General features: G+C 43.7%; 1 protein-coding gene across 1 annotated transcript in view; it reads right to left on the minus strand.

The window, feature by feature from the left end:
- LOC144818541 (alcohol dehydrogenase 1-like) overlaps window positions 1-25,672 on the minus strand; it is a 444,364-nt gene that overhangs the window by 275,634 nt on the left and 143,058 nt on the right. The window contains exon 3 of the mRNA XM_078676060.1: window positions 5,431-5,572. Coding sequence (XP_078532186.1) covers window positions 5,431-5,572 — 142 coding nt within the window. The remainder of the gene's footprint in view (window positions 1-5,430; window positions 5,573-25,672) is intronic.

A 25,672-nucleotide genomic window follows, 5' to 3' on the forward strand; every position in this document is an offset into this window, starting at 1 on the left:
ATGCTTATTGTTCAAAGTTCTTGGGATCCAGGACCAGTCCTTGACTTACTGTAGGCTTCCCCTGGTATTACCAGGACATTCGCTTTTGGGGTGCCTATTCTTGCAAGCGGGATCTACCGGTGAATTGGAAGGCGCACCACGTATGCATGTGGGCTGATGGATTCCTTGATTTTTCCCTTCATTTAATTTTTTAAGAAAGGTATATGGATACCTTGGGCGTTGATGTGCCTTGAGCCTAATGCCCCATGCCCTAAATCTTCCACTCGTAGCTACAATTTTGTCCACCAAATCCTTGGACGACCAAGTTGTCAGGGACTCCTCCACTCCCCTCCCAATTGTTTCCTTGAATTCCACCGGAATTAGGTCACACGAACGGGTTCCTTTTAATTCGGGGATTTCGTGGCGGAGTCTCAAAAGGTTTCCCCTATTTAGTATATCTTGGGTGCCTTTTGACAAATATTCCGGGATGAAAGACAATTTGCGTTCACACTCATCGAATTCGACTTGCTTTTCGGGTGAAGAGGGTACGGGTTCCTTTCTTCCACCGATTGGTGTTAAGATTAGCGGGATGTTTTGACCACTTTCTTGTTCATACTCTGCCGTATGTGTGGTTGGCACCTCTAACCTGGCGATTGGTGTTCCTGATGATTTTTGGGCAACGTTCCCTGTTCTTGGCTCTACTTGGTTAAGAAGCTTACAGTGATGAATTTGGCGAGGTTTTGAGGGTTGAATAACATTGGAGCTTCCAACATGTTCACTGAAGGATGATTATGCTTTTCTACGTCAGGCCCCTTAATTATTAGTGCTTGTTGAAGTGGGCATTGTTGAGTGTCTGCTGTTTTGATGCTACTTGGGCTTCTGTTTCCCATTGATTGCCAATTTTTGCTGTGAGCTGCATCACCCTCTTCCTTGTCAGATGATGTTATTTTGCTTTGTTGCTGCACGGTCGGGTGACATTTTTGATTGCTTTGTCCTCTAATGGTGGGCTTCCGGTGCCTTGATTGGTTAGAGGGGAAGTTTGAGGTTTGGCAGTATGACTAAAGCCCTGACTCTTTGAGAAGGAGAACTGGATGCAGTGGGCTTGGTCACTTTCAAGAGATCCTACCTCGGGCGAGGAGGGTAGTGTTTTTTCCCTTTCCACAGATGGTTTTGCTGCGATTATATTTGAGCCTAGCCTTCCTCGCACGCTTTCTTTCCCGTTCTGTTGGTTTGCCTCCCACCATTGCTGTTGGCTGTAGGGCCACTAGTTGTTCTTCGCTTTGATTTAGTTTTGTCACAAATTCTAATTTTGTTGGTACTTCGTTGGTATTTTTTGGTCCCTCGTTGTTGGCTTTGAGGAGATGATCAGTTGGCTCTTGAGCGACAGATTTTTGAGATATTCCATGGCAATGGTTGTTGAAAGAATGTTTTGCTGCCCCTAGAACTAGAACGTCTTTCAAAAGTTCTGGAAGGGTTGCCAGTTTCTCAATTATTGGGCCGCAGTAGCATGAGGCTAGTTGAATGTTTTTGTCTCTTTGCTGATCCAAGGTTTCTCTTTTTGTTAATAAAGATGTTATGAGATCTAATTTTGTATTTACTCCAGAAATGTGAGTGGCAATGAGGTTAATATGGTCGATTTGCACAGCCATTTTATCTGACTGAAAGTTTAGTACTTTTATAGATTGTTCAAGGGTATGGATTAGAGTTTGAGCCCATTGCATGTTGTAGTTGTCTTCGATGTGCTGCGCCGGGGCGGCCAACCCGGAGCTTGACCCATTTCCAGAGGAGATGGTTATGGGTGATGAGAGAATTGGTTGCTTGATTGTTATAGGGCTATGACCAGCCTCCGGTAGCTCAGAATACTGAACGTCTTGTTTGCCCTGGGGGCTTAAGGGAGTCGACAAAACCAATTTGGCTCTTCTTTGTTCGCTACTTTCCCTTGGGCTGGGAGTTTGATAATCCTTTTCCTGTCCCATCCCTTCTAATGATTCCAGAATTTCAATCAGGTTCGCCTCGCTTATATTGGAGAACGATTTACTGGTCGGCACTTCCTTTGAAGCGGCGCTTGCTGCCGATTTGATTAAGTCAATTTTTTTCTCCTTTGACCATCTTGTGTTTGCTCTGCGCTCTTCCTTGGCTCCAAAAGGTGATTTACCGTCGTTGAGACTTGCGGCAAGTATTGAGTCATTTAGTGCCGGTGTTGATCCTTCTAGGGTGCGGTTTAGTTTTCCACCCTCTCTACTCGCCCCGTGGGGGTTTCTGACTCCAAAGGTTCCACGGGATCTCCGGTGTTAATTGTTATTGTTCTGGATTCTTTGAAACCTTCTATGGTCGCTTCGGGTTTTGTTTTAAGGGTTGATACTGTCATTTCTGGTGTGATCTGATGCACCTGAGCTATTACTGACACTAGTTTCCTGACATCTGTAGAAGCCAACCTGTTCTCTAACAATGGTTCATTAGATGGAACAATGGCCGATGTTCCTGGGATGCCCACGAGGGAAGCTTGTAATTTAGCTGGCTGCATTGGGCTTGGTAACATAGCAGATTCCTTTAATGGGGAATACATTGCTGCCATAGGGTCCTTTAGGAAAAATAATTTTTGGATCCTTGTTTGATTGTTCAGTGTTGGCTTTGACTTTGTTGATGGGCTGGGAACTGAAACCAACCTCTTTCTTTGGCCCGCACTGTTTTCAATGTTATTAGTTTGGGAATCCTCCTCCTCTAATGGTTTGAATTTGGATTTTTTGTTTTTATTTTAATTTCCTTTTTTTCTAATGGTCTATCTGTCGTCCCCTGGTGGATGGTTCCTGATCGCATCTGTGCGGGGCCCTGATGCCATATTCTTGAAGACTTCTTGAAGGCCCGTTGAACTCCGTAGAGGTTGTTTGAGGTTGAGGGCCGACGGATGACCGGGCGTCTGGCAGGGCGTGCTCTGACAACCCCCTCCGTTCACCACCGTTCTGTTCCAGTTGCCAACCGCACTGCCACACCACCTAACAATCCTCCCGCGCTTCCAACGCCTCCAAAACACCTTACTTTGCTGGAGGTGCTGACTTCGGGCTAGCACACTAACAGGGTAGCTCACGCGCAAGGAGTGAGCTGAAGCCTAGGACCTCAGAGATCTTGGCGCTTCCGGGCGGCACTTCTTGGGGATTTTCACGGGGATCCTTTCACTGTTCTTTGCGGCCTTCCCCCTGCCCCTGCCCTCCTTGCTTTCCGTAAGGAGGGGGTAGGAAGAGGGTGGGTGGAAAGTCCTATCTCATCAGTCTAACCTCCGTCCTTTTCCTTTCCTTTGCTTTCTCCTGGCCCGCAGGTAATTTTATGGCGCTCCTATGGCAGCTCCTCTACCTGCTCCGTTGAGCGAAGAGCTTAAAAACTGCAAATCAGCAGGAGTGAGAAGCCAAGACTAGAATCTGCTTGCTCTCCGGTATGTCTGGTTGTACTCTACTACTCAGCCCCTCTCTCATCAGCCTCAGGATCATTGGAGCTTAAAAACTGCAAATCAGCAGGAGTGAGAAGCCAAGACTAGAATCTGCTTGCTCTCCGGTATGTCTGGTTGTACTCTACTACTCAGCCCCTCTCTCATCAGCCTCAGGATCATTGGAGGCTTCCTTCCCCCTAGTGGTCATCTCCCACAATCGAGCGTGGGATGAGCGTGGGCTGAGCAGAGATTTTCAAGAGACCGGGACTAGAATGTGAAGGAGGGCGGGAAGGCGAAGGGGTGATTCGCGCGGGGCGGTTTGCAGTTAGCGGTTGGCTTTTGGCAATGGCCCCGCTGATTTCTCTGCTCACGCTCACCTGCACTTGCTCGTAGGTGCGGCCGCCACCCCCTTCTCTGTATACCGCACACCGCTCTTCTTCGACTCAGTCAGTCCCTGCCGTCCTGCTCCACATCCTGCTCCACGTCCTGCTCCACTGCTCCACTGCTCCACTGAAGGGCCGTACCAGCTGCCGCGGCTCCAGCGACACCCGCACCCGCTCTTGGCACTCTCTCTCTCTCCGGGTGACAGCGGGTGACGGCAGAAGGCTGCGGTCATGGTCGCGGTCGTGAGAAGCTGCGGCGGTGTTGCAGTGAGAGGAGGCCAGCTGCCCCCGCCGGCTTGCTCACTCGGCTTGCTCACTTGGCTTGCTCTCTGCTCCGAGCCTTCAAGCCTCCAAGCCTCCGCGCTGGCTGCACCGTGCTGCTCCGTGCTACTCGATTGCTCGATTGCTTCCTCTCATTGGCCCTGGACTCCCTCAAAGGTGCAATCCAGAGGCCTGGGGCAGTCAGGGGGTACCTCCTTCCAACTGCCCATGTTGCCAGTCTCCAGCACCAGTCTTTCTCAGAAAGACCACACTCCAGAGAGAGCTCTTCTTCCTGTGCAAGACCTTAAGAGAAATTGGAGGGGGCTGGCAGGAAGGAATTTCTGTCTTTTCCTGCAGTGGCACATCACCTTTCTGTCCCTGACCCCTCCTTCCTGCACAGGCCTCTGGGATACTTCAAGATGGCATCGTCCAGAGGTCTCATGCCAAATGGTCTCTGCCTGTTACCGGGTGACAGCTGCTGATTGATAACCTGCAGCTTCACCCCATCTCTCCCTTCTGGAGAGACGTTTGCCCTTGGGAATGCTTGCAGTGAAGGTCTAGGCCTCTGATGCTACAGCTTGGGGTGGAAGGTAAATAATCCAGCCTGGCTGGGTCACACTCGGCTGGGCTCTGGTTATGAGCTGAGTCAGAGGAATACTGCATTTCTGGATGACCCAGAAGCAGTACAGATATGGCTTTGGACTCAGCAGAATGATTCTTTTTACCCAACTTACAATGTACTTTGGTGTGTGTCTGGAGTTTGTAGGCCCTAGGGAACTGAAACGACTCCATGTGGACTCTGCCTCCATAGATAATAAGGGAGTGTTCCTACAGTGAAATAGTAAAGCACACTGACCATCCCTTACATGCATCTCCCCACATTATAAAGCCTATTCCATGTCACCACCCAACTCTGCATCATCCCTTCTGCACCATTCTGTCTGTACCAGCTCCTGGGCTGTGCACAACAGGAATCTCCCTTGTGTAGCCCTTACGTGGGTGCACAAGTGTGCATATCCATCCACATGTAACCATTCCGGTGCCCCTTACCCTAGCGCAGCGCAGCAACCTTGTCTCACAAGGCGGACAATGGTGAAATCCACATGCAGTCCATTTTATCTTGCGTTTATGGTGGGTAAGTCCCGGCTTATGAGCCTCTCCAACAGTAAAAGCTAAAAATTCAGGTGTTCAAAAAGCAAATAATGTGGGTGGCTCAGATGGTCAGAACCACCTTCTCACACATACCATGAATATTTTTGGGAGAACAATGTACAATAAAGTCACTTTGTAAAATATACCATGAGTGGTTCACTTAGGTGACTTCCAGGTTGCTGTTCGCTCAATCCAATTGAACCTCAAGGTCACTTACATACATTTTGGCCTCACCTGGTTTTACTGTGGTCACTCTTCTTCCAACACTTTCAACAATCCCAGCACCTTCATGGCCCACAATCACAGGAAACTTCAGGTTTGGCATTTGACCTTCAAGCACGTGATCATCTGTGCGGCAAATGCCAGTGGCCACCATCTGCGACAAAACACAAAGAAAGATATCACCATGCAGTACATACATCTACATGTGGCAGTGCATTACAAGAAATGGATGTGCAGGTCATAGTGCAAAGCAAAGCTTCCTGGTCCAGTAATGCAGTGTTTTCTCAGAAGATTAGCTCATCAAGTTAAACTAGGCACAAAAACATTCCAGTAATGGGTAAGGTAAACTATATGGGGTGGTGTACATGGTAGAGGTGTTAACTTCTTTAATTTTAGGCAAAATCAACACTGTACAGCGTTTCAGTATTCTGTGGCCTGAGGTAAACTTGCACTGACTGATCTCTTGATAAATGCGCACTTCCGGAATCACTAGAAAATGGATCCATTACAACAACAGCAACATAGCTCAGATTATAAACTGATTCGGCAGGTAATATCAGATTGCAATATGTTAAACGGTTGCAGGCTCGTTATTATCTAGACAGAGTTTTCAAATACGCACTAAAACTTAGCGTTATCACTGCTACTGTTCAGAGGAAAGTATTGTTTAGCTCAGTTTTCAATCAGAAAGAAAGGAATGACGTGTGGTAATTTTTTTGCAGTTTTTGTCTAAAAATGTACATTGAATAAACAACCCCTACACAACGAGATCATGCATAACTCGTATGCATTTATTTATTTATCCAGTCATTCATTTAATTAATCATTTATAAAGAGCAAACTATTACCCACAAGTGACTATCTCGGTGCTCAAAAGTACAGGAAGACAGAAATCACAGCACAAAGATGTAAGAAGGCTATGATCGATAACAGTGAGAAACAATCATTTGCAATGCAATAGGTCTCGTATTTACTAGAGTTTGAGCTATTGGCATTATAGATTACAATGCCTTTTATTAATGTGTTGTTTTTTTTAAACAAATAAATAAAAGGCATTAGCATTTACAATGCCAATACCATAAACTCTAGAAAATGCGAGACCTATTACATTGTAAATCTCTCTGGCATGCACTAAAATTCACACAACAAACTTGACTTGTCAAATTCTTTGGATGATGCTCTTACATTAATGTGCCCATTTGACGCTGTGTTTTGGTTCTTTTCCAATGTTGGTCTAGTTGGTTTATTAGGTCTTGCACATTCACAACTTGAGCTGTTTGTTGTCATATAGCTATTGTTAACCCCTTCGATGCTTGTGACGGAACCATTCCGTCATCAGTCATGGTTAAGCTGTGCTGATGACGGAACGGTTCCGTCACGACCGCACCCTGTTCTGGAATGTCCAGCACAGGGGGGTATCAGCGCCGCACAGAAGCGGTTAAAATACATGAAATGGGCTTGGAGTGTGCTCATGATTGAATGGCTTTTTTGTGCGTGTCAGTGCCCATTCGTAGTTCTAAGGATTGGTGGAATAATTTGTTTCATAATTTAAAAAAAAGTCCATGTGACATAATGGCAGCGCAACTGACTTTGGAACTGGGAACCAGTCGGAGTCTTAGCATGGGCACAGCATCCTGATATTCTGGGCAAATCACTAAGGACCATATTACCAAGGTGAAGTATCGCTGCTTTTTCGGCGAATTGTGCAAAGAAAGCGGCGATACTTCTAGCGCCCTATTAACAAGGGCATGCTAACGCCTGCCTCAAGCCCACTTTGCATGTCAGCGAGAAACATCGCTTATGACATGCAAAGTGGGCGTTCCCACGTCCAACCACATGTAAAATGTGGTTGGAGGTGGTAACACCCTATTACCAAGGCAGGCGTTGGGAGAAGGAGACCTGCGATAAGTTTATCGCAGGTCTCCCAACGCCAGCTCTGATCAGGTGTCAGGCATTGATAACATGGGGGTGTGGATCATAAAGCTGAATCCACTCCTCCATATTATCAAGGCACACATTAGCGAGTGACAACAACGCTTGTTTTCATGCGCTAATGTTCCCTATCGCCGGCTATCGCCGGATTTAATATCGCCTACATGTTGCGCGTTGATAATGACGCGCTAACACGGCGATAAAATCCGGCGATAGGGAAATGTGCGATGTGCGTTTTTTAACGCACATCTTGGTAATATGGCCCATAATCTCCCCGTGGGAAAAATTAAATGAATGTGTCCCTGTATAATATAACTGGTGATCATGTAAAGCACTGCAATACCTTTGGGCGTTGGCGCTAAGTAAATAACTAAAATGGTGAGACAATGGGGTTAATGGGTAACGCCCTAATGCCGCACTTACATCAACATACAACTCAGACAGACAGACTTCTTTGGAAAATAGGAAGAAAGGCAACTGCAGGAAATCCCTCCTTTCACCATCAGCATATTGAAGACGCCACCAAACCACTCTGAACCGGTGTCTCCCAGCGTGTTTAGGTAATTGACCAATCAGTTACCATGCAATACTTCCCCCACTCTCCACGCTATTTTATGGCAATGAGGTATCGTTTGAAATAAATAAACTTGTTTTATGAAAATATTCGTCATACTCCTAGCAGAATAATCATGGCCTGCCGAAATAAGAAACAAATACAATATAATTATGAATATATTCCCCTGTCTTCAGTGCGCTTCGAAAGCTATTGATATTACAAGGGTTTTGGAGCATACAGGAGCACAAATCCGCATTAAATAAAAGACAGCACATTCTAAGGAGGTCAGATGAACTGGCGACTATTTATATACCCAGATTCCACACAATCCTTTTCACATAAACCCACTGAACTGCTCCCGGGTTCCTGCTTTGCATAGCTTGAAATCACTTACCATTATAAAAGTGTTTCTTTGTCTTCTTTCTCTGAACAGACCAGGGGGATGTTTGCATTCCTTTTAGGTAAGACTGGTTGGGACATCGGTTTGAATAATGAGGAAATAAAACTCCTTTGTTAAGGAGCTTCTTAAAGTCTTCTGTGGACAGAGGCAGATGTGGCTGCAGATGCAAGCCAGCCAACACAATTAAAGTACTAAACCAGCGGGCCACCAGCTATGGCAGCCACACTTGTGGCCTACAATACCCCCGCTCTTACCTGTGTGCCTTGGCTGGCTGGAATAAAGAAGGGACCGACCTGCCGTCCTTCTGTTTTCTTTCAGGGTCTTTCGATAGACTGGCCGACTGAGGTCAGATCGAGAAAATCAGGCTGGTCAGACAGATGGGGTGAGCAGGAAACCCGGTTAACCTCAGCTCTTAGGCCACCTTATTCCAGATCCTTTTTGACCCAGCTCTGCCCCTTGTGCACTGATGTGAGCGGGGGTTTGGCCGGTGCTGGTGAAGGGAATCAGAGCAGGAACTGAACAGTGGAGGCCCTCACCGACATACAAGCCACATTGGCTTAATGTTGGCCACTTCCGCTCAGCCGGTAAGTGCTGCGTCCATTTTTGCCATTCTCTCCTAGTTTGCAAGTGTGAGGTATGAATCATAGGTGGCTTCAAACCTCTGCGTGCAGTGCCTCAGCCTTCGTTGACTCTGCGAACCTGCTGACCACGTGGACCTGGCGACACTCAGCACCCGATAGCCGTGATAGCTGTTTCAGCCGCTTCAGTCACTCACCCGCACAGCCGCGCAGGCACACAGCCCACAGCCGCTCTCCGATCATCGCTCGTCTCTTCGCCACTTCTGTCTGCTGGGCACACAAGGTACACTCCTCACGGGCGGTGATTTGTTGGTCAGAGAAGTTGGACTGCTGAGGACAAAGCTAAAGTTGTGGAGGTCTGAGTGTGAAAGAAAGATGCTTCAACTTTCTGCAGCCCCTAGAGGTGAGCAACGCACGTCTTCTGGTAACAGGAGCCGATCTTGCACATGGCTACTTCTGCTCACACTTCCTCGGGTTAGGATTCAAAATATCTCAAAGACAGCAGCCGGCTTTAATACATATCAAAACTGTGATACGCCCGAATACTTTCACGTATAGCGTTTGAAAACCCGGCTTGAAAAAAAAAAACACATAAGCACATATATAATAAACACACAAAAAAAAAAAGAAAGTAAGTGTGGTACATAAAATATCATTTTCAGTATAGCTGTAAGGCATGTAGTCTAGGTATAATGTCTTGGTTTTATATATTCACGGGAAGGGCGGGGACCCAGGTTGGGGTGCTATCTTCTGGTTCTTCCAGATAGATAGAGCAAGGGTTCCCCAGGAGGGGTGGGGGGTTTTGGGGCACAGGGGGTGGGGGTGGGGGTCAAGGAAAAAAATTCAAAAAACTTCCTCATTTTCGCTCTAATCTAGTTTTGAGTTTGTGGGTGCAGTATGAAGATTATACGATTGTTTTTTTTTCTCCCTAGTGGTACGTAATAAATGATCCCTGTTGTCTAATTATAGATACTAATATGTTGCTTTTGATGGTAAGAGGCTTGGTGTTGTTCTTTTGTCATAATGAGTAAACTAGCTATCCTATCCTGGAATACTAACGGATTGCGTGCCAGTCCCAGAAAAGATAACATTATGCAGTACCTTCGAGATGCTGACGCACAGATTATAGTACTCCAGGAAACTCATCTTGATGAACCCGAAATGGCACTGTTGGTTAAAAAGAATAGGTGGATTGATCTATGTATAATGACGTCGCAATCTGTACATATTAGAGGTGTGGCAATAATCTTTAAAAAAATCAGTAAAAGTTAGGTTGGTTTCTAAACTGGTGGATCCCGGTGGAAGATGGGTAATTGCATCAGTGATCATAGCAGGGTCCCCAATCACCATCATAGGATACTATGGTCCAAATCAGGACGACCCGTCAGTTTTGAAGACCCTTTTTTCCCACCTGTATACATTTCCTGAGCCGGTTATTCTGGCAGGAGATTTTAATATAGTTTTAGATCCCATATTGGATAAGTCCCCGTCTAACCGTGCTAGACCTTTATCTAAAACCAGGTCTTTTTTGAAGGATACTATGAAGCAACTAGGGTACAATGACATCTGGAGATCTTTGCATGGACAACAACGAGGTGTTACTTTTCGTAATTATAGATACCACCATCGGTCAAGAATTGACTTTATTTTGATTAGTCAGTCTTTTGTTAATTTGGTGACATCAGTCTCTCATCTTCCTTTTCATTTATCTGACCACGCGGCTATCTATTTAGAACTGGAGGGGTTCCCTAAGAGTCGTATGAGAAACTGGTCATTTGATCGCTCATTGCTCTCCGCGTTGGATGTTAATAATGCCCTCAATGTGGAGGTGCAGCATTACCTGAAGGATAATGTTGGAACAGCCTCTCCCGGTAGTGTATGGGATTCATTAAAGGCCTTTTTAAGGGGCCTAATAACAAATAAAGCTGCACATAAAAATAAAATCTATAGAGAAGCTGTGACTTCCTTAGAAATGGAAATGGCCAAATTGCAGACAGAAATAGCTATGCACCCGGAGGCCCCTATGACCAAAGTACAGGAGTGGCAAAATAATGTAGTTACTCTAAAGGGTGAATTGGGCTCAGTTCTGAATGCTCGTGTTCAAGGGAGATGGGAGGCAAGCAAATTGGCTCATTTTGAGTATAGTGAGGGGGCTGGAAAGTTGCTAGCCTGGAAAACAAAGACGGAGCAGGTCAGGAATAACATCTATTCAATTATTTCCAATGGTGTAACATACTCTACGGATGAAGAAATCGGGGAGGTTCTCCGGGAATTTTTTAGTGAAATATACAGTGAGGACAAAAATATCGAAATTGAACAAGTTGCGGATTGGTTGACGGGAGTTTCTCTTCCCGTACTCTCATCAGAACAATGTGCTGTTTTGGATGATCCAATCTCCCAGGAAGAAGTTAGATTAGCAATTATTAATAGTAAAAAGGGAAGGGCATCTGGCCCAGATGGCTTGCCATCAGAAATTTATAAGGCTCTGAATTCAACAATCCTCCCTTTCCTGGCCGAGTTGTTTAATAATATCCTCCAAGAAGGAATGCTCCCTCCCACTTCCTGGAATAGTGCTTCAATAACATTAATATTAAAACCAGGAAAACCGGCAACTTGTAGTGGGTCATATAGACCAATTTCTATTCTGAACTCTGACTATAAAATCTTTGCGTCAGTATTAGCAAATAGATTGGGGGCAGTTGCTCCAGGTATCCTGCACTCAGATCTAAAGGGGTTTGTAAAGGGACGCCAGCTCTATGAGTTGACCTATGATCTCATAGTGTCGTGTATTTCTATAGGTTCTGATTCGATCCCCCTATTCCTGACCCTATTCTGGTTAAACTTACTAGCTAGTTAACTAACAGTCAGCCCATGAGGCAAGAAAACCCCCATGATGCAGATACCGTTATCTGACGCAGTCACACTACGGCACAGGAACGTGTTATCTGATTAGGTCATAACGCTTGAGATCTAATTAGACAAGCGACATTCCTCCAGCCCCTGATAAGGCATACGACGTTCTCATAACAAATCAAACCTATGACAACCTGGATAATCCGTGCGGCCATTGTTTTGATTTCACAGAGAACTTTAGTAAAGAATGTGCTAACGAGCAAGTCGTATGACATCTTTATTGACGTACCTATGTCCATCCTTACGTCAATCTCGGCACCTTTAAGGTATAAATATTGCCGACCTTGCCCTATGCAAAGACACGCGTGGTGACAAGACGGAGCAGCCATACTTGCCGAAGCCGAGAGCAGAAGCAGACCCCGCAGGCAGCAGCCCCGCCTTCCTGACGCGCTGAGAGACGCGCTGCTATCTCAAGCCGAGAGACCCAGCACCGGCGCTTCTGGGCAGCCCTCGCAGGCAGCCTGGAATATCGAGAGCAGAGAAAGAGATACCATTCCTCATTCATCCTAAATTCCAGGTACAGAACTGAATAACCCCTCCTAGAGAATTCTTTAGTTATTCACTTGGCAAAAACAAACTTAAACTAAAACTGTAACTTTCTATTCCCGCCCACGCATTAGACTTAGGTCAGGTACACGGGGTAGGCGTATTTAGAAACACCAGTTGAGTACGTTTAGTCAAATGTATATGTGTATGTAAATATATTTTAATCATTTTAAACATCATATGGCTCAGAAACCATATCAATGTTTTTACAGTATTATTTTATACTATTGCTTCTAATGTATGCACTTTACTTAACTATAAGTATTGCAATAATATCGATCCATTTCTCTTGTACGAGAAAAGAGACTGATCAATAAATAACATCTTTTATTGAACACGCCCGTCTCTTCCTTTTCTCTACATTCTGATGAGACTAAGAATGCACGTACTGACTGAGTAAAATAATTGCCTTGTGCTCACACGACTCTCGAGATTGACTCTTGATTAGGGGAGAGCAAAGTTGTCATGTTCTATGGTTGTCAGAAACTAAATCCCTTCTTGTCTAATCAGGGGAGTTCATCCTTCCTTGAACATTCGAGAAAGTTTCTAGCGAACTCTGAGCTTAGCTGGCAAACCCAAAAATTAAGTCTAGTATCGACAGTAGTAGACCTAGTTAACGTCTGGCCTAGGCCTTTACTGCTGTAGGTACTATTCCAATGCGCAGAGCCTATTGGGAAGATAGGAACTACACTACATGGCGCCCAACGTGTTTGGAAAGGGCGATAAAACTAACGTAAGACATTTAGAGTAACTCAGTCGTGCTTTCTCACTCAGACCCCTTTTCCCAAATACTCCAAAGACGTCTGGAGTGGGTGAAAGGTTATAATATCCTCCAAAACCTCGCAGGAGGGAACTCCTATGTATGGTTCTTGGTCTAGTCAACGTTGAAGGATAAAACAGTTCCAGAATATTGTGCATCTAATCTCTGTTTCCATAAAGAAACCTGATCTGCAAACAAAAATAATACCATCCTGTCAGTAAAATGGGAGACAGTGATGGAGAAAGAGAGGCAATTAGATTAGCTACTGAAATAGCAGATGCTGATGCTACCATGCAAGCAGCAGACGCGGATATAATACTTATTCCGGTCATTAAAAGGAGATCTATAACCTTAAAACTTATAGAAAATGGACTGACACCTAGAGGTGGCACAGTCATATTCGTAATTGAGGCACACGAATATCGGCAGACAGAGGTATACTATACATGGATACATTTTCCAGCAGCAAATGCTGTAACAAAGTACTTCCACTATTACAAAGTAGAGGAACCTCCTGAAACGTACACTCCTTTCGAGGAGGTGGAAGTACCACTCAAATTCCAAGAGCATTTGCTCTTATTTGATGGCGCCCTAATACATAACAATCACATTACAAGGCTCGGTCCTTTAGGAAGACCAGGAGCAACGTGGCCGGTCCTAGCCGGATACACACCACATCCAGACATCGAAAGAATGCCTGCAGCAGAGCTGTTAATACAGCTAAAACAACTACTAAAAATTCACAGACAATTAGTTCAGTATGTAATGCGGACTTCAACAATTCAGCCAGCGATTAAACTTCCACAGCTGACCCCTCACCAGGGGAACACAAATAAAATTACACCACAGAACATCCAATCCTGCCTAGGTAAAGTTCCAGCTAAACGGGAACAAATACCATTCTGGTTGGCACAGACAATTACCCAAATAGAGGCGGTGTTTCCTGACACCACCCCATTAGAAAAACACAGGATTCTGACTATATGTCTCCCAATGGGAATCGCACCACACATTGAGGACTGTGACACTTGGGGTACAGTCTTTGCTTCCATCTATACAAAAACGCACGGTGTCCCATCCATTTCGGTGATACCAGATGTGCTAAAACAAATTCAAGATGAATACGGTCCAGAACCTGCTTTAACTCTTGGTATGAAATTACTGAAAGACTTCAAGCAGGTCTCGGCTATATTACTAGCCAACATAAAAGGTGAAGCAGCAAACGTGGCGATCCGCCAGAGGTTAAAAGAGACAGATATAGCAGACCAACCAGCTGAAATTGCCAGAATCATAGAAAAATCCTATGAAGAACTAGGCAGAGATAGTCTAGGTGGAATACCAGTAAAACCGCAACTGACTACAAGTCCAGAAAAAATATTTTTTAATAATAATTCACCAAAAAAGAACTGGGATGGAAATAAACAATCCAATCCTAAAGAAAAGATATTCCAGTCCAGAGGAAGGTCTCCTAGGCGAAGAGAGAAATCTCCAAACCCGAGACAAAGGTCACCTCAGAGTGAACCCTCTGGGAATAGATATAACCTTAGAAATAGGGATAATATTAAAAAACCTGATAGATATCAAGACATTGATACACGTCCCTCTCAATCTTTTCAGAATTCCTCGCAGAAATCGGAAAGAAGAGGACGATCAGAAGAGCACGCCAAGTCCAAAGACAAGGAACCTGCTCAACTGAAAAAGAAATCACAATTTCCAAAAAAGAAGGTAGCCAGTATCAAGGTAGTTAACAATGCCGAGAATACTGAGGACACAACTGAAAAACGGAGAATGGGCTCAGACAATGCTAGACAGCGCAGCAGAGGTGAGCATAGCTCGCAAAGTCCTTATGAATCATCTGGAGACAGTGGACACGAATGAATACCTTCAAGTGGAAACTGCAGATACCAGAGTTAGCAAGCCCCACAAAATATACGAGATAACATTACGTATAGAGGGAGATAAGACTAGGAAAATAAGGGGACTATTTTGGGATAACCTATCCAAAGGCTATGACATCCTTCTAGCTGAAAAAGACTGGCCACCGGAGTTTGTCAGGGAGTGCCCTCATGGCGAAGAAGTAATTATGCCTGCCTTCTCGAATCAAATACCGATTCATAAAAAATATACACTTGCTAGAAAGTGGGCAGTGGCCTTAGCACCTGCTTTATATAAAAATCACGTAGGATGGGATGAGGATTCTCCTCCTCACAAAGTCCAGTTAAAATCACAACCTACTGCACAAAGGCAGTACCCAATTAAGCAAGAAGCTAAAAAACAAGTAAATGAAATACTAGATCAGCTAGAATACCAAGGGGTGATTGAAACTTGCACCTCACAAATGAACAATCCTTTATTTCCGGTCTCCAAACCAGACAATTCATATCGTCTAGTTTTGGATTACCGACACCTTAACACATGTTGCAAAACTTTTGCAGTGCAAAACTCACACAGTGCTGCACTAATGAATAACATAGTGCGCAAAAAATACAAAACAACCTTGGACATCTCCAACGGATTCTTTTGTCAAAACATAGCACCAGAAAGCAGATATTTAACTGCATTCTCAGTAAATGGCACTCAAAAACAATTCTGTCGGTTAGCCCAGGGGTACAAGAACAGCCCGGGGGTATTCTCAGCGAGAGTAACAGAATTACTACAACTATATGATGATGAAGCATTATCTTATGTCGATGACATTTACTTAACAGATGATGACTTGGAGACTCACTTGAAAAGAGTGAACACCATAATACTTGGTTTCGCTGCAGAGGGTTACAAATTCAACTTCAAAAAGTCCAGAATTGCCCATCTGACGGTCCTATTCTTAGGATATGAGTTATCAAGTGAAGGCAAAAGCCTGGCAGACAATTTCCTAGAGAAATGTGCCGTGATCCAAGCTCCTAAAACACTAAAAAACCTACAGTCAATTCTAGGCTTCCTAAATTTCGGAAGAACTTACATTGCAAATTACGCAGAAAGGGTCAAACCCCTTTACGATCTAATTAAACCAGACTTTAAAAGATCCAGTTGGACTCAAGCACACACAGAAATTTTGAGATCCTTACAAACAGACATGCTAATTAAAACAAAATTAGAAACCCGTGATAATACACGCAACCTTGTGATCCGAGTCATCCCAGGGAGATGCGGATTCACATACCTAACCTCTAATGAGGGAGATAAGGTACCAATTGCATTTAAATCGCACTTGTACACTAAGGCTGAAATGAAATTTAGCCCAACGGAAAAAATTCTTACAGCAACACAGACAGCTATAGCAAAAGAACGAGCCCTGGCACAAGGTAAACGAATAATAATCGTGACACCAATACCAGCCTTAGAGGCGGTAACAAAGGCAAGCATTCCTAATGCGAAAGCACTCCATCCGAGATGGATACAATGGGCTAACTCTCTTGCTGCAACAGACGTGGTGTACGAATTTGATCCTTACTTAAAAACACAAGAATTTCTACAATATGAATTCGAATGTCCTCTGCCAACCGAAATTCTGCCTCTAGACCAATACGGCTGTATAATATATACAGACGGATCAGCACAACCCGCAGTAGGGGGTAAACAAGCTTACAGTGCTGCGTGCGCGATTGTTAAAGGTCGTTGGCACGAAGGGAAATTTAAACCAACCCTAACTAAGACCCAATCTCTAGGAGATTGCACAGCTCAGCGAGCTGAATTACTAGCATTCAAGATGGCGCTTGAAAATACCGATCGAGAATTCCCCACACTCATAGTGTGCGATTCGTATTATTGCGTTCAATCTTATAATGAATACTTGCAGATCTGGCTTCAAAATGGTTTCAAGGATGCGAAAGGAGGCACAATCAAGCATAAAATGCTATGGGAACAAGTAGCTCTTTTACAAAAAGAACTACCAAAGACTCACGTGATACATACACTGAGTCATCAACGTGATGGCGTTCACGTTGCAGGGAATTCATTGGCTGATGAGGCCGCGAAGGCAGCTGTGCAAACGGCTTCCGTAGCTGCCGTCACCCGGTCAAAAAAAAACAAAAATAGACAGCGAAATATTACAAGCTGTCAGCGCTTCAGAAAAGGATTCGATAGAACCACTCCCTAAGGGCTTTCCAGTAAAATACTCATACATAACTGATACAAACAATGTTCCTTTTGCTCGAATCCCTGGAGTGGGGGATAGGGCAATTCCAAACATGGAACATAGGTTAGGACTGATAATAGCGGCACACGAAGGGCTTGCTTCTACCCATGCTGGCGTCTCAGCCACTGTATCATTATTAAAACAGAGATACTGGTGGCCACAAATGAGAAGACAAACAAGGAACTATGTTCTAGCATGTGAAATATGTCAAGTATCAACTGTGAGACGTCCAGCACAGACGCCCCTTCTAATCTCGGATAAACCATTAGCCTGTGTTTATCTAGACCACTGCGGTCCCTTACAAAGGGATGGTAACTATAAATATATCTTGGTCGCAGTGGATTCATGCACGAGATTCATATGGATGTGGCCCCAGCGAACGGCTGACGCCAGAACTGTTATAAAAGATTTGCGAGTCTTTATCGGCACATACGCAATTGGCATTCTGCATTCGGACAATGGTCCTGCTTTTAGCTCTCGGGCTTATAAGGAGGCCATGGTCAGCATGGGCGTGCAATTGCGGTACTCTTGTCCATTTCACCCTGAGGGGACCGGAATTGTTGAAAGAAAAAACCGTGACATAAAGCAATCTATAACGGGAAAGGTATTAGGTTCGGGAGCTGGGTGGGTCAAACATCTAATAAGTGTCCAACGTAGTCTAAATAACTTGCCAAGAAATTCTCTGAAGGGATTCAGTCCGTACAAATTATTATTCGGAACTAGGATGTTGATCTCTGACCTTGATAGTCAGACTTCAGTGGTAACAGAAAAAAAGCTTTGATGTCAAAGACCGTTTGGCTATTTTGCAGGACTTAAACAAAACAAGAAAAGACCTGAGCAACATACAGTTGAAAGAACAGCCAACGACCACTGAAGAATCACCACCTGTCCCAGCAAGACCTGTCTGGATTCCAAAAGTCGGGGATCTAGTCAGGGAGAAGATCGCGGTAAAGAAGGAATTTGGGCCTTCTTACAGAAAAGCAGTTCCTGTATTGTCTGTCAACGGGACAAGATCAGTTGTACTACCGCCACTTGCTGGAAAAAAGGAGAACCGAGTTGTATCCATCGACCTGGTAAAACCACAACATGTGGCCGATAACCAACAGTAGGCCAAGTGGACTCCCAATAAGTAGCAGAACACCAAGGTTTGCTACCAGTACAGAGGTCCTATCAAAGAGGCTCATCACATTCGAAACGCCTACAGAAGAACAACAAGGACTATGCAACAATGCAATAGAACTTAGACCTCTGAAAACCCAAATAAAGACATTTAGCAGAGACACACCAATCTATACAGAAGTACCAAGTGAAAATGCGAGAAACAAAAATCCTGAACCAATTGGAACAATTGACAGAACTGCATCTGGTTACTTCATCAACTTCGATGATTCCTCTGAAGGCTTCAGCGAACAAAAGACACAGCCATCATCAAAATCCTTTAAAGAAAAAGCGAAGGAACTTTTGAAACAACTAAAAGAAACATATCTGGTTTCTCCATGGATTGAATTTTGGGTGGGTTTTGGTGCATTTATCCTCATACTTTGGCTCATCATGGTATTTACCTTGGGACGCTTCATTGAGGGAAAATATGCTAAAATGGACACAGCAAGTCAGAACATCAACTTGGTCCTCAAACCACACACATCTTCACACGTCGAGAAAAGAGAACTTTCTTCAGAACTTTCTTCAGCCAACTTCACAGCAATTCCAATATCTGGTGGGGTAGCCTGGGACAACACTGACTATGAAATTTATGGTCCGGTCGAGATCCTGAAATATCCACACCAAATCAAGATCTCCTTGAGTGACTTTGCAAAACCAAACTCATTTGCTGATGATTGGGACTTTGAAAGTATAAACAATATGATGTCTGACTTAGTAATGTCTGCTAAATTTACAAAACATGATTATTTGCAGGGTTCTACAAATTATGACAGCATGTACTGCTATAACCATTATGGTAACCATTTCTTGCATAAATCTGCACAACCTAGAAATGTTTTAAATTTTAATCAATGGGAACATTGTGCTACACCTCCAAAAGGGAGCTCTAGAACCGTGTATGGCAAATATTCATATTTTTCAGGTTTTAACATAACTAATGCTGAAACATTTTATTACAAATTGTCAAACAAGACAGGGATGAAAACCATGATAACCAACACAAAATTGATATATTCAGATTCTTTCTTTGAAAAAATGAATACTTTTGGATTCGATTATTGGGACAAAAATGTTGATTTGAAAAGTGTTTGGGGTACAAAAGAATGGCAAGTACAGGGTTTAGAAGCTTTGTTTAGAGCCTGCATGATCCCAGAACAAATGATATTTTTAAATGACACCGTTCAACAAACCACCTGTCTTGGCTTAGCCAAAATCAAAGATTTAAATAACCTGTCTATTCCAAAGCCAACAATGTTTAGCAATAACTCTGAAACAGATGAAGAAATAGACATAAACCATATACTTAACCAAAACAGAACACATCCTGATTGGAAACAATGGTTGATCTGGCCCACAGATACAAATAACTGTCAAGATAGATTCCTGAATAAAACACAGGGTTTCAAAATGAACAGGCCAGACCCTAGATATCCCCAAAGACATCACCCAGGGATAATAACAACCTACAGTGTGGGCAAATTATGCCTTCAATGGCTACAAACTTCCACACTGCCTGAAATTAAGCAACACCTAACTTTACTTACTGATGGTGCTGACTTGCGTGATTTCATACTGGGACCACGCAAACAGCGTCATAAGCGTTTCATAGCAGCCTCTGTATATGCAGCATACAATGAGGCCTGGAAGGTTACTCAAATTGAGACAGCAGAAAGAATACGGGAAATTGACCGTATTAATTTGGAAAAATCACTTTCTGTAGTGGACAATGGGTTAATGACTCTGTCCTCCAGAATTTTTTTCATTGGACAGCATTGTGTCTTCAGCAATCGATATATTATCGCAAGACTTACTGTTATTACAACATGGTCAGTCACAATTGCGTTCTATTGTACAGCTTGGCTGGACGTTACAAAATCTGCGTTCAGGCTACGTGCCTTGGCGTTTAATCAACACAACGTCACTATTCCAAATCTTTAACCTTACTGATAGACAAATCGGTATGGCGCAGAAGGGTGCTGATTATACAATCTTGAGCATTGAAAAACTAGAAAGATTACCGTTGACAATGTCAGAACGACCTGTCAGTGAATGGATAATCCACGGAATCATAAATATTCCAATCTCAACCTTCAGGTTTCAATACTGCCAAAAATATATACAGGCTGGCATGTACGAGAAATTGGGTAAGGGGTACCTTAAAACAACATGGAACCTGCCCTATTCACATGCATGTGTCAGTAACAAAGGACAGAAAGTGTTTCTTAGTGGCAACAATTGTGCTATGTCACTAAGCGGCACGCTTCTGTGTAACGGTATTAGTTTGCACGGAGCCTGTGAAGGGAATTCATACAACCTTTCATGTCACCAGCAAGGCGCACCTGCAACTGAAATAGAACCATTCTTTCAAAGACTCTATAATGGGAGTTACATTCTTATTGTAGACCGCAGATGCTGTAGTCTTATGCCCGGGACTCCTTATCTCGTCACTACGACGGCGAAGGTCAAGTGCTGTGGACGTTCTTTGTTCCCCAGCGCCTTTCCAGACAGGGAGGCGAGGGCATGGCCCAGTTTGAAAATTACTTCTATTCGAATAGACACTTTAAGCAGAATGAAAACAGTGCTTCTTCAGACGCCTACAAGGCTCACGTCATCTAAAGAAACGTATGATCTACAAGTCGCAAGGACGACTGCAGAGATACATACATTATTATCAACTAATTCCCCCGTACATTTCGCGGAAATCCTGAGCGAAATCTTAAATATTTCTGATACCACTGGGGTCTCAAAGGTATTTAAGACAGTATTTTCGATGGCATTAACACCATTCAAAGCCATACTGGGTATTTTTCCAGACTTCGTCCATTCGATTTTTGGCGGACTTCCCCTGATCCTAGGACTAATTGCAGGAATCCTATTCCTAGTCCTTATTTTTCGTTATGGCAACCCATGTCACAGATCAAACTCTCGCGACAATGGAAGATACGATCCTAGCCATTGGATACCGGGACCGGATATCAAAAATCCTGGGACTATCCCGGCTTAGAGACCTAAACATGACTTGGTTTCTATCATTTCGACCAATGTGGCAAAGGTGTGTTTTACCTGTACTAAGGTGTCTGCTATGCGGAGAAGAATGCGTGTTAGACACCTGTCTGACGCTACAATCGGATGCGCCGGTGGATGCAGATACACTGTTGGTTCCTACCAAGGTTCACGCACTGTGCTGCCCTCAAAGGCTGCCAATTCTGATGACGGCATTCCTGGAATCTTCACCACTGCGATTGAAGAGTAGTGAAGTTCAAGATGAAAGCAGCATCGAACAGGTACGACCTTCTGTCAGCAATGCAAATCAGAATGTCAATGGAGACAATCATGCGCATGAATGCATGATTACCCCTATTTCCGACTTAGTGGAACTTTCCCATGAAGCTGTTGACAGTTTTTTCGAAAGCCTGAATGATATGATGTTCTCTCCGGAACAGAAATAGAGACTTTTGAGTAAACTCGCACACGGCGTTCCCTGAATTCGGCCTTCAACTTTAAAAATAAAGTCACATGAACAATTACAATCCAGTTCACGGACAGCAACTTTTTTCAGCAAAACCCCTAAAATATTTTTCTATATATTTTTTCCCGGGACACTGATTTTCTGCTTAAAGTAAGAGACTATTCCTAGAGAACTAAGATTTCTATTTTAGATACTTTATAGACTTTATAGACTTTAGCTGCCCGCTGGTATGTTCGCAATAGATTTTATGTGATGAAATGGTTTCGACTTTTTTTTCTGTATAGCCATATTAAGAGCCATTTCATGTGTATTTCTCATATACCAACAAGCAATAATGCATAACAATGCGTGTTTACTTTTGCATTTAATTCATAGCTTAAGTGCATACAATATATATGACTGCAATTTTTCAGTATATTTGAAAATTTCGAAATGCATTTATGTATTTTGGGGTGGTAAGGTATACACTATACTCTATAGTATGTTGTACTATGTTATACTATGCATAGATTAGTAGATATGACCATAGTTAGCGTGGAGTGGGTGTCGTGTATTTCTATAGGTTCTGATTCGATCCCCCTATTCCTGACCCTATTCTGGTTAAACTTACTAGCTAGTTAACTAACAGTCAGCCCATGAGGCAAGAAAACCCCCATGATGCAGATACCGTTATCTGACGCAGTCACACTACGGCACAGGAACGTGTTATCTGATTAGGTCATAACGCTTGAGATCTAATTAGACAAGCGACATTCCTCCAGCCCCTGATAAGGCATACGACGTTCTCATAACAAATCAAACCTATGACAACCTGGATAATCCGTGCGGCCATTGTTTTGATTTCACAGAGAACTTTAGTAAAGAATGTGCTAACGAGCAAGTCGTATGACATCTTTATTGACGTACCTATGTCCATCCTTACGTCAATCTCGGCACCTTTAAGGTATAAATATTGCCGACCTTGCCCTATGCAAAGACACGCGTGGTGACAAGACGGAGCAGCCATACTTGCCGAAGCCGAGAGCAGAAGCAGACCCCGCAGGCAGCAGCCCCGCCTTCCTGACGCGCTGAGAGACGCGCTGCTATCTCAAGCCGAGAGACCCAGCACCGGCGCTTCTGGGCAGCCCTCGCAGGCAGCCTGGAATATCGAGAGCAGAGAAAGAGATACCATTCCTCATTCATCCTAAATTCCAGGTACAGAACTGAATAACCCCTCCTAGAGAATTCTTTAGTTATTCACTTGGCAAAAACAAACTTAAACTAAAACTGTAACTTTCTATTCCCGCCCACGCATTAGACTTAGGTCAGGTACACGGGGTAGGCGTATTTAGAAACACCAGTTGAGTACGTTTAGTCAAATGTATATGTGTATGTAAATATATTTTAATCATTTTAAACATCATATGGCTCAGAAACCATATCAATGTTTTTACAGTATTATTTTATACTATTGCTTCTAATGTATGCACTTTACTTAACTATAAGTATTGCAATAATATCGATCCATTTCTCTTGTACGAGAAAAGAGACTGATCAATAAATAACATCTTTTATTGAACACGCCCGTCTCTTCCTTTTCTCTACATTCTGATGAGACTAAGAATGCACGTACTGACTGAGTAAAATAATTGCCTTGTGCTCACACGACTCTCGAGATTGACTCTTGATTAGGGGAGAGCAAAGTTGTCATGTTCTATGGTTGTCAGAAACTAAATCCCTTCTTGTCTAATCAGGGGAGTTCATCCTTCCTTGAACATTCGAGAAAGTTTCTAGCGAACTCTGAGCTTAGCTGGCAAACCCAAAAATTAAGTCTAGTATCGACAGTAGTAGACCTAGTTAACGTCTGGCCTAGGCCTTTACTGCTGTAGGTACTATTCCAATGCGCAGAGCCTATTGGGAAGATAGGAACTACACTACAATAGGAGCAATTGATATGGCTTCTGTAAAATCTCTTCCACTGGCTGTTCTCACCCTAGACGCCACCAAGGCTTTCGATAGGGTCAACTGGATATACCTATCGGAAGTCTTGGGAAAATTTAACATCGGCGAAAAATTTAGACGTGCAGTGAGACTTTTGTATCAAAATCCATCTGCCTCTTTGTTAGTCAATGGTGAATTAACTAACCCATTTAACATCACGAGGGGCACCCGTCAGGGCTGCCCTCTTTCTCCCCTCCTATTTGATCTATATATTGAGCCATTTGCTCAGCGGCTACGGGACGACTGTAACATCAAGCCATTTACTTTTGAGGGATGGGAGAAGAAGGTATCCCTGTACGCAGACGATGTCCTTGTTTTCACTTCTGAACTCCGTTCGGCTTTCCCAGTTATAATTGCTCTGGCCCAGGAATACGGTAACGTGTCTGGGTATGAAATTAATGCCTTGAAGACTGACATCATGGTTTGGAATGACCCGGAGCCTGTGGCAGGGGCTCAGCTGAGTCCTGTTTTACGTTACTTGGGCCTAAATATATATAATGATATAAACGAAATAGTTCCATCAAATTTTTCGCTTATTGCTAAAGAGTGCCGTAGATTGATGAAATCATGGTCTTCGCTTCCTTTGACACTATTGGGTAGAGCCAACCTGGTTAAAATGACTATTCTTCCTAAAGTTACCTTTTTGTTTAATACCATCCCTCTTTTTTTGAACCCTCTATGATAGCCAAACTTCAAAGTGATATAGGTTCTTTTATTTGGAATGATCACATCCCTAGAATATCTTGGAAGAAACTAAGGCGCCGTAGGGAAAAGGGTGGTTTGGCGGCCCCTGACATCCAGCTATATGCATGGGCTTTTCAATTCTCGCATGCTAGGATGTTGCTAAAATCACCCACTAACTCTGCCTGTGGGTATATGTTTGCAGCACTGCTTAGAGGGGAAAAAATAGCTGAACATGCATTTTTGTTTAAATTTGGCGACCCCAAGTTTTAAAAATAAATAAAATTGAAGGTATTGCGAGATACATCTAAAACATGGTTGAAACTTAGGCGTTCCATAAAACTGGATTACTTCTCTGGTAGATCTCCACTCTGGAATTCACCTGGGTCCCCGAGCTGGCTTCTGGATGGTCTTGCAGCACCTTTGAGAGAGACAGGATTGGAGGAATGGGGGGATCTCTTTGTGGAGGGTAGCTTACTCCCATGGGATGTGTTACTTTCAAGGATAGGGCCAGGGCTCTCCAAGTTTAAATACCTCCAAATACGAAGCTGGGCACTCTCACAGATTCCTGCTAAGGGCCGATTTCAGTTAGGGGGTAATAGCAATATGGTCTCCCTCTTAATTGACAAGCCTCCAACAAAGAAAGAGGTCTCATTCTGGTACAAATTACTATTGGAGGAGGTTGATGGCGAGTTTCATCTGCCTGATACATTGTGGGCCGCACACATTACGAATCAAAATGTGGAGAATCTATGGTTTGAGTCCTTTAAGATCTTGTGGAACATAGTAAAACCATCGTGGCTACGCCGAAACCACCTCTTTACCCTACATAGGGCATACTACTCGCCCGAGAGACTCTCGAAGTTTCCAAATAGTCCAGTGGTGGCATGCCCTAAATGCGGTCTGGGAGCGGCTTCAGATCTACACATGTTTTATGATTGCCCTTTGTTACTTTCGTTTTGGGACGCCGTCTGTCTTACACTCACTACTGCATTAGGTTCTCAAGTCCGGCCATGTTCCGCTCTTATAATCTTTGGGGTTGCATCAGAATTCCAGGGTTCAGCAAAGAACTTACTCTTCTTTGGAATCTTGTTAGCCAGACGGGAAATCTGTAAGAAGTGGAAAGACCCGCTACCCCCT

The sequence above is a fragment of the Lissotriton helveticus genome, chromosome 2_1, assembly GCF_964261635.1.
Source record: "Lissotriton helveticus chromosome 2_1, aLisHel1.1, whole genome shotgun sequence".
NCBI classification, from domain to species: Eukaryota; Metazoa; Chordata; class Amphibia; order Caudata; family Salamandridae; genus Lissotriton; species Lissotriton helveticus.